Raw genomic sequence first — 10,687 nt, 5'->3', positions numbered from 1 at the left:
GTTCAAAATCTGGTAATTGTTAACATTTAAAACCTTGTACACAAGCAATTCAAACTTTTAAAAAGATCAAGATGGGCAAGTCTAATGCTAGTTTAAAAGAGAAGTCTGTGAATAACGGTACACAACAAGACACATCATGCGTACATGTCCGTCTACTTTGAGACCGTTAATTGACAACTGGCTAACAGTCATCTTGGCGAGCATTTAAGAACTGATAATTTCTGAATCTGTACTTCTCGTAGAATTAGCAATCTAGTGTTTTCTTCACTTTTACTCGCACCATAAAAACAATAACTATAGAAGTAAAAGACAATATCTTTTATTGATGATTAAGTACAAGATACATATTCAATGAAAGGTAAATGTCCATGCCAGGGCGGCTAGATCCATTGATGCATTGTTTATTTTATGTAATTGAATCATGCATCACATATAATATATTTTGAGGAGATAGCTTTTGGTGCTAAGGCGGGAGGTTCAATGTCTTAACCAAGACACAATCAATTAATTACTTGAAACTCCCCCATAAACCAGTCAATGTTGTCAGCAAGAAGACTAAGCTGCTGACGTCATTTCCATTTGCCATGGATACTTGAGGGCAGTTGCACGCACACGTGTCGTTGAAGGTTCGCCAAAGACGTTCGTCAAAATCGCCAGCTGGGACCTCGACGTCAGGCGACGTCATGCCGGTCTTGACGCTAGGCTTGCCAATGGCGATGTCGGAACAGCCATAAAACTGCTCTTGCTGACCGCAACCTGAATTGGAATGGAAGTAACTATATATAAACATAGGCGATTTTGTTCACCAAGTTAAGTAAATGGAAATATATTTGAAATTAAAGGATGCGAATCTTAGCATGTATTTTCAAACAGTGCAACTGGCCAATAAGCAAAAAGGTAAGGAACAGAAAAAGAAAAATATCGAGAAAGTCGTGTTTCAGAAAGGAATCCTGCCTCAGAAAGACCTTAGATTTAAGATCATTTGACAAAATAGACATTCATGATTTTCTTTATTTTATTTATCGATTAATAGGTAATTTTACTAACCCATGAACTTGGCATTAGCGGGGCGCACTTCAATTATTAGGATTATAGTCAACATTTACAGCCAATAAAATCGCCTATCGGCATTTAATTTGTACTATGCTTAAGAACTGCATTTTTAACAGACATGACGTCATAATATGGTTGCTTGGCTGCTGTAAGCAATTTATAATCTAAGTAAGTTAAATATAATATATATTTATATACTTTTGATATATAAAATAATTTTGACTTAAAATAAAAGTATGCCTAAGCTTAATTCAGTTTTTGGTTAAACCCATGAAAAAAGTCCTACATGTATTTGACCGGGCAGGCTAAAGAAACCAAAAGAGTTGGGGTATCGAACCCGGAACTCTGCAAATATCTGGATGAAACTCGGAGTGCAGTGCCTTCTACTTCATGTCACTTATTGCACTTGTAACACTTCCAGTCGTGTAATTAAGTCACCATGCAGGAAACGCGTGCGGGCAGACATTCTTAATATCAAGGAAACAAACAAATCAGAAGCTTTTTGAATGCTGAATCAGAATCCGTCTGGCGAACGCGCTGGCGGCGAAACGAGCGTTATATTTAGGTTGAAGCAATACATTGTCAAAATAAATTGGAAAATGGTCTCTTTTCATGACATCCAAAATAAAAAAAGGAGAAGTTTTTTTAATTTCTCTCCGGCGAAATGCCATGTGGGCGACACAAATAAGCTGAACAGTACACTGTCATCGAACGACGCGGAGGCTAACATTCTTCAGAAAATTCGATCGGTTTAAAACCAGTAAATGAGGGATGGATAGGTGTTTTTAATTTCTACTTCATACTGGTTATCGATGAGAGCAACAACTCATACCGGTGCACAATGAGAGCAACAACTCATACAGGTGCACAATGAGAGCAACAACTCATACCGGTGAACAATAAGAGCAACAACTCATACCGGTGAACAATAAGAGCAACAACTCATACCGGTGAACAATGAGAGCAACAACTCATACCGGTGCGCAATGAGAGCAACAACTCATACCGGTAAACAATGAGAGCAACAACTCATACCGATGCGTAATGAGAGCAACAATTCATACCGGTGCGCAATTAGAGCAACAAACTCATACCGGTGCGCAATGAGAGCTACAACTCACACCGGTGCGCAATGAGAGCAACAACTCACACCGGTGCGCAATGAGAGCAACAACTCATACCGGTGCGCAATGAGAGGTACAACTCATACCGAAGCGCAATGAGGGCATCAATTCACACCGGTGCGCAACAAAAGCAACAACTCATAACAACTCATACCGGTGCACAATGAGAGCAACAACTCATACAGGTGCACAATGAGAGCAACAACTCATACCGGTGCATAATGAGAGCAACAACTCATACAGGTGAACAATGAGAGCAACAACTCATAACAACGCATACCGGTGCACAATGAGAGCAACAACTCATACAGGTGCAAAATGAGAGCAACAACTCATACCGGTGCGCAATGAGAGCAACAACTCATACCGGTGCGCAATGAGAACAACAACTCATACAGGTGCACAATGAGAGCAACAACTCATACCGCTGCGCAATGAGAGCAACAACTCATACCGGTGCGCAATGAGAGCAACAACTCATACCAGTGCGCAATGAGAGCAACAACTCATAACAACTCGTACAGGTGCACAATGAGAGCAACAACTCATACAGGTGCACAATGAGAGCAACAACTCATACCGGTGAACAATAAGAGCAACAACTCATACCGGTGAACAATAAGAGCAACAATTCATACCGGTGCGCAATGAGAGCAACAACTCATACCGGTGAACAATGAGAAAAACAACGCATACCGGTGAACAATGAGAGCAACAACTTATACCGGTGCGCAATGAGAGCAACAACTCATACCGGTGAACAATGAGAGCAACAACTCATACCGGTGCGCAATGAGAGCAACAATTCATACCGGTGAACAATGAGAGCAACAATTCATACCGGTGAACAATGAGAGCAACAACTCATACCGGTGTGCAATGAGAGCAACAACTCATACCGATGCGTAATGAGAGCAACAAACTCATACCGGTGCGCAATGAGAGCAACAACTCATACCGGTGAACAATGAGAGCAACAACTCATACCGGTGCGCAATGAGAGCAACAACTCATTCAGGTGCACAATGAGAGCAACAACTCATACCGCTGCGCAATGAGAGCAACAACTCATACCGGTGAACAATGAGAGCAAGAACTCATACCGGTGCGCAATGAGAGCAACAACGCATACCGGTGAACAATGAGAGCAAGAACTCATACCGGTGCGCAATGAGAGCAACAACTCATTCAGGTGCACAATGAGAGCAACAACTCATACCGGTGAACAATGAGAGCAACAACGCATACCGGTGAACAATGAGAGCAACAACTCATACCGGTGCGCAATGAGAGCAACAACTCATACAGGTGCACAATGAGAGCAACAACTCATACCGGTGCGCAATGAGAGCAACAACTCATACCGGTGCGCAATGAGAGCAACAACTCATACCAGTGCTCAATGAGAGCAACAACTCATACCGGTGAACAATGAGAGCAACAACTCATACCGGTGAACAATGAGAGCAACAACTCATACCGATGCGTAATGAGAGCAACAATTCATACCGGTGCGCAATTAGAGCAACAAACTCATACCGGTGCGCAATGAGAGCTACAACGCATACCGGTGAACAATGAGAGCAAGAACTCATACCGGTGAACAAGTAGAGCAAAAACTCATAGCGGTGAACAATGAGAGCAACAACTCATACCAGTGCGCAATGAGAGCAACAAATTATACCGGTGCGCAATGAGAGCAACAATTCATACCGGTGAACAATGAGAGCAACAACTCATACCGGTGAACAATAAGAGCAACAATTCATACCGGTGCGCAATGAGAGCAACAACTCATACCGGTGAACAATGAGAAAAACAACGCATACCGGTGAACAATGAGAGCAACAATTCATACCTGTGAACAATGAGAGCAACAACTCATACCGGTGCGCAATGAGAGCAAAAACTCATACCAATGCGCAATGAGATGAACAACTCATGCCATATTTGTTATTGTTTTTTCGATAAAGGTTCTTGCTTCATGTGCCTTTACAGAAGCTCATCGATCATTTCTGAAACTCCTAATGAGATGGTTGATAAATAAAGTAACATACAATCACAATAGTGCACATCTGAAGCTGCGGAATGTCAAATGTCTATCCAACACGCACCGTGCACCGGAATGATTTGGAAATGTAACAAAAGGCAGGCGTTTTGTTTATCGAATTCAATTAGAGAACTATTAGTTCTGGAAATACCACACGTATTCGAAGGTTCATGATTAACTCGCGGAGGATAATATAAATACATTTTATGGACACAGCTGGCTCGATTTATTTAATATTTTTACTGACGGTAATGATAAGCCACCCCATAGCACCGGCTAAAATAACTCCCACTAAACAAAAGTCGGTGGGCAAGGCACAATACACGCGGAAAATGTCGAGCATTTGGACACCTAAAGTGTTCCAGTTTAAGTAGCATATCTTCGTTTGAATACAAACGTTTTATCCAACTAAATCTTATAAGTACTTTTTTTCCTAAATTTCACTCAGCAGGTAAATACACCTTAACGTGTATGACGCGTGATTTTGATTATTACACTTGAAACTATACTTATTATACTACAGTTGCTTCTCGGGCTATTAACTTTTCATCCAAACTCTAAATATTTTTTAATTACCATAAGAAAACAACATTGGAAATAATACTCGGGTATTAATGCAGCCAATGGTGAATAGTAGAATTCTGTGTTGGTATCGTCCGCACAAGTGGGAGTATGTTTTTCATTCGACGTAAAAAGTAGTTGTGTGGTAATACATGTCGCTCGACGTAGAATGCAGCCTAAATAAAGTACTTAAGACCACACATACCCATACATCCTTTCTTGGTCTCAAAGTCGGTACCCCAGCTGTTTCCACAGTTGTATTTCCACTGCAATACGCATGCGCTGCACGTGACACCGGCCGGTAGTTGAAGTTTGACTTTTACCATTTCCATTCCCAAGTTAATTGGAAACTGAGTTGCACCGGTTTCGCCTTTGAGGAGGTGTTGATCGAAGCAAGACTGCGTGACGGTTTTGTTGACCATGTCGTTCTGGCAAAGTCGGAATTCGAACCATCCTGGTAAAAAGAAAGTAAATTTAAGAAAATAACGGAAATACGCGGTCCATTTTCCAACAAATAAAAAGGGTGTGTATAGCATGTGGTATATTGCGTCACAATAACTCCCACGCACAGTATAATTTGGTCTCGGTGACAACTTTTAAAAGGGTATTCTTTTCATATATTCATGTTGAAACATACGGCAGTCTCTGCCACTCAATGAAGCCTAACTCAATTTTTGTTTCAACGGAGATAAATAGTTAGTCTTATGTCTTCAAACCTTCCGACAGCTCTTATTTCCAAAGCACATTTCGGCCATGATATGATAATCAGCATTTTGTTTTTTCTTAAATTTGAAGCAATTGCTTTTAAATGCACACTACAGCCAAGTCGTTTCCGAACATATTGCATAAAGTTTTCATCTGAAAGTGTTGTAAATAACGAAGAAAAAAAGAATGCTGCATGTGCAGCAACGAGAGTACACGGCGAAAAGAAAAATGTTTTAATTGTTTAAATAGAAGTTGGTTGTCAATGTGTTTTATGTTTATCGTAGTAGTACGAATTGGTACCGAGTAGGCCACTTTAATAATTGTGTGGTTAATATTAAACGCTGTGAGTACTCAAATGAAAACAACAAAATGTTCGTTTAGAAAGATTTATTTGTGAAAAGTATTAAACTTACTTAAGTTTGGCTGGTGTAAAAAACGGTCACATAGCAAGCTTTATCATTAGTGACACAGTGATTATATTGACATAGATTTGTGCATGCACATTAAAAAACATTATGTCAAACAAATGTCAACAGAGGCTGATGAGGGACTATGCTTTACTGGCTTGCTTAATTTGGTTATGTTATGTCAGCATGTTTGATTGTCAATTCTACAAAATAACTTGTGTCATGTAAACAAGCTGAACTATTGTGTTGCACTATTTGAAGGGTCATAGCTCAGTCAACGATATACAAATCAAATGAATAAAAGAAGTCTTGCCTCATGAGCATTTAATTACTTTCCAAGATCGCTAAGAGGGTCAAAAATATTGAAGGCTGCATTTTATATATTTTGTTGAGTATTATCATAGAAAGAATATGGAAATTATAAATAAATCATATTAAAACATTTGTGTTATATTCATGTATATGTTCTTTATAATTTTAAATTACTTGAACTGTTTATTAAGGCATCAATCTCTTAACGTTTACCAACGATTTGCAGTTACATTATTAACACATGTCTTAAAAGTATAATATACGTAGTGAATACATGGACAATCTTGTAAAAAAATTGAACAGATATCCTGTGATTTTGATAATATTTTCTTATGGAATGTCGATTTATGAACAGCATCATATTCATGTACAGCTACTTCCATTATCACCATAAATTCTGACCCATGTGAATTTCCTTATAGCATGGGCACCCCGGAGCCTCATTCATTCAACTTTTAACAAATAGTTCAATTTTGTGAAATGAAATTCTCTATTGAGGTGAGTTGCTTTAAACTCCAACCATGTTCCACAAAATAAGTTCATTAATGTTATTTTTTGCTCGGGACATTTTCAAACTACTTCTTAACCGTTGAGTGCACACATTTTTTACAAGATTTCATCAAGTGTAACTGGCACTTGTACTTGAAATCAATATTAAAAAATGCATTTAGTGATAAACCTTCAACTTCTTACTAAATAATGCATTTATGGAAATGTTTAATTACTTATAACAATATTGTAACTATGTATAACCGAAACCGCACAAATATGAAATGACTGGTGGATCCTAAAAGATTCACAGTGATCAACAATCGTCTCATATCGTCTGCACCTTTCTTTATAATTAAACACGGAATCCTTTATTACAACAATTGTTTTCGATATTTATTTATCCTTTTCGGTAAATTTAAACAATTGTATTAAATGTGGTACATCTTATTTTGGAGCAAAAGAGCATCTTTATACATAAACATGAACAATGACAAGTTAAAATTATTCATATACACCCGTAACGAATAAGTACCCAGCGACACCATTGTAACAGATAAATGGGATTCGCATCTGAAACTAACGATCACCATCTGTCCGATTATTAACTATTGAAATTACATCCCTTTTCAGTCTGGCCTTACCTTACAATTGTTTACACCAACCTTACCTTTGAAAACAATGATTTTACAAATACTGTATCAGAAAAGCATTGTCACTTTTAATATTTGACATTGTTAAACAAGAAATATCTCCATTCCATTTCCATTGTAATGGACGACGGAATCAGTTCTATTTTTGCTGCGGACTAAAAGATGACTCCGTCCAACAGGACTTTCAGTGCTTTAATTCTAATGAGGCATGCATTTGCAGACTTATTTGGGCGAATAGAATTCGATGAAGTGCAAAAATAAGTAAAAATGAATACTTTCGGAGCATTGAGAAAACTTACTAGATTTGCAGAACATGTATTTCGAACAACTTGTAGAAACTAGGCCAACTAACAAAACTCCGGTAAAACACATCGATCGCCATGTTTCAATATAGTTAGTGAAGAAATGAAAAACGTATTACGATGTTTACCAAGACTAAAATATGATGCTTGTCGCATCATTTGGGAAGTCATATAACACGTTATGTACACAAACCGTATCAACACACAGAAAACAACATTTATTAACGTTTACTTGCAAAGTTCGTTTATTCCTAATGATAATTCAGTTGAACAAATGAACTTCATTCAACCGCATTTTGACTTCTAGATCACCGTGAAACTCGTAACCTCGCGGCTCAGAACATATACCAGTTATCAAACCTGACAACACACGCCCACTCATTCTTAATCAACCCTTAAAACAATCGCCCACTCATATTTTATCAACTCTCACAACCCATACTGTAGGGCGTTATAACTGCACAAAGGCTCTCTACCTCTTGTCACTTATATATATGTATGCATACCCTTGTGGTTCGCCGTTAAATGCACACTGACGTCAATGACCGCACCGATATCGTACTTCTTGACGATGATACCGGTGTAGTACTTCCCCCCGGGTTCGTTTTCTTTCGGCCCAGCCCAGTTATCTCCGCATACTCCGCACTTTCCTGCGTTTTGACCCCACTGGACCTGTTGCATTGAATAAATATGCTTTCTTTGTTTTGGATTCTACATTTATTTGGTAACCAGTAGCAGAAGCTCACCCGTTAAATTCCAACTGCTTTATAGTTGGAAAGAAAAACAAAAGTTTCAGCAAAACAGCTTGGTTATGAGAATGTCCTTGGGCGGTCAGGCGTGTCAGTGTGCGTCAAAAATTGGTTTCCACCCAATAACTTTAGCTTATATTAAGAACTAGCTTTGGATTGCATTTGAGGGGTTGGGGCAAGGTTAAGGTCACTGTTAATGGAAACAGAAAAAATTGTTTCCGCCCAATAACTTCAGTTTGGTTTGATGGACAGTGAATAAACGTGGTGTATCAGTAGTTTTTGTTAAGAGATAGATTGGGAGTGCTTTTGAGATGGGTGGGGACAGGGTCAAGGTCAATATTAGTAATTTAGACAAAAATGGTTCGGCCACCTACATTAGATAGGATTGACGGGTATATATATATAGCAAATAAACTTGGTATGTAGTTCGCTTATGTGAATAGCTAGCTTGGGGTAGCTTTTGATGGGTGAGGTTATAAAACTTAAACAAAACAGTGATAGACGGACCAATCGACTTCACAAGAATGCACAGGTTCGTAAGGTTTTATATGTATTCTTAAGTTCTCTGTTATTTCTTTAAAACGCAGGGGCCTTACAAGCTGACGAGTGATTGGCAATGTGGTATTAAATAGTTACTTTACATAAAGTCTTGTTATTGTAACTGCACATACGCGCTTGATGCGGATAATTGTAAAAAAGTTGACACAGTGACAATTCAAACTTCAAACTGCTTCTCATAGTTAGTCATTAATCAACTTTTAATAAGGCTAATTATATACTGCAACAAATTTATAAAATTCAAACTAAACTTTAAAAATGAAATGATAACAATGTAATACTTGATCTAAGTAAAATTCAAATATTCACGTGATATAATTTAGCGGATACACCAAAATTCATAGTAATCATACCCATTTTCCGCCACAGAACAACTGGTTATCATTGTAGTTTTTCGGCGTGTCAAATCCAAACCTCCACATTGAAGAGCGGCCTGGTGGTTCTATCAAACGTCCGTGACCTTCAACATTTGCCATCATAAAAACAATAAGGAAAATACTATGCAAATTTATCAAAGCCATGATGTTTAAAACACATGTGCTTCGAAACTGATCAAGTAAATCCCTGAAATCAAAACACGTATAGATCTATAACAATATGATGAGGCGATGACACATTCACACATGATTAAAAACGGACAAGGACACTTAGAAATGACGCACTAATCTTATAGCACACTTAAAGAGCCAATTTAGACATGTACTTTGACACTGTTTCGATATTATCAAAATGGGATGTGAGCTGATGAATTGTTGTTTGCTTTAAGCCCCAATAATTATGTATAGGGGCCAGAATTAACGGTCAGAACTCTGTGTGACCATGCCCCTGTATGTGCCTTTAAGCACAAGTGATGACGATCTGTATTTCCTCCTTGGTTTGTAAAAGATCCATACTTTTCATGTGCATTCAAACGTTCATTTTCAAACAATCTTTTACAATTACATAATTAAAACGATGACATATCCACAGACAGGGCCAGCGGAACTTCCGACTGAATTATTATCATTTATTACTTAGCTTAAAACGTAATTTTACTGATATTAACATTTCGTATGTGTTCTGTCATATGAATCTATCGTGAGGTAATTGTAAGAAAATAATTATCAAGAGCTTCGTTTTATGCGATGTAACAGAAAACAGTAGAAATAATTAATACATCACCTATTTAGTATTGTATTTAAAATAAAATAAAACACAACAAGTATTTTGGCACGGCTATGTCAATTGATGGTTCTAGTCATCCTGCATAAATAACATCATGCAATAGAAGGCTTGATTGCGAATACGCATCTAACTCACTCTTAGATATACACCTGATAGTAACCTGATAGTAAAACTTTCGAAATGATCAACATACCTTTTACCCGCCTAATCACTTGTATATGACGATAAACTCGTTGACAACTACACTGTGGTCGAAAAACAGGATTTGGAAAAGATTGAACAAGAAGCAGCAATAATCGCTACCGTTTCAACGCAATCAGTTTCAAAATTATTATACTACTACTACTACTACTACTACTACTACTACTACTACTACTACTACTACTACTACTACTACTACTACTACTACTACTACCTACTACTACTACTACTACTACTACTACTACTACTACTACTACTACTACTAACAATAATAATAATAATAATAATAATAATAATAATAATAATAATAATAATAATAATAAGAATAATAATAATAATAATAATAATAATAATAATAA

The 10,687-nt window shown here is 37.6% G+C and overlaps 1 protein-coding gene across 1 annotated transcript; it reads right to left on the bottom strand.

Annotated features, from left to right (window-relative positions):
• Positions 1–303: 303 nt before the first annotated feature.
• LOC128245714 (uncharacterized) lies at positions 304–9,572 on the bottom strand. The gene is made up of 4 exons (XM_052963942.1): positions 9,317–9,572; positions 8,163–8,328; positions 4,994–5,242; positions 304–756 (listed from the first exon to the last, which is right to left on the bottom strand). Exons 1-4 carry the CDS (start codon positions 9,482–9,484, stop codon positions 509–511), a joined length of 831 nt encoding a protein of 276 aa, XP_052819902.1. The 5' UTR covers positions 9,485–9,572; the 3' UTR covers positions 304–508.
• Between the last annotated feature and the right edge of the window lie 1,115 nt (positions 9,573–10,687).

The sequence above is a fragment of the Mya arenaria genome, chromosome 9 (genome assembly GCF_026914265.1).
Source record: "Mya arenaria isolate MELC-2E11 chromosome 9, ASM2691426v1".
NCBI lineage: Eukaryota > Metazoa > Mollusca > Bivalvia > Myida > Myidae > Mya > Mya arenaria.
The sequence above is the reverse complement of the archived record's forward strand: the minus strand, read 5'-3'. Positions and strand labels throughout refer to the sequence as shown.

Excerpts from the sequence above, each read along its gene's own strand:
- LOC128245714 (XM_052963942.1), bottom strand. The coding sequence starts at position 9,484 with ATGGCTTTGATAAATTTGCATAGTATTTTCCTTATTGTTTTTATGATG. Across the intron at positions 8,329-9,316 it reads TGTTCTGTGGCGGAAAATGG|GTCCAGTGGGGTCAAAACGC; the intron begins GTATGATTACTA and ends TCAATGCAACAG. Across the intron at positions 757-4,993 it reads GACCAAGAAAGGATGTATGG|GTTGCGGTCAGCAAGAGCAG; the intron begins GTATGTGTGGTC and ends ATTCCAATTCAG.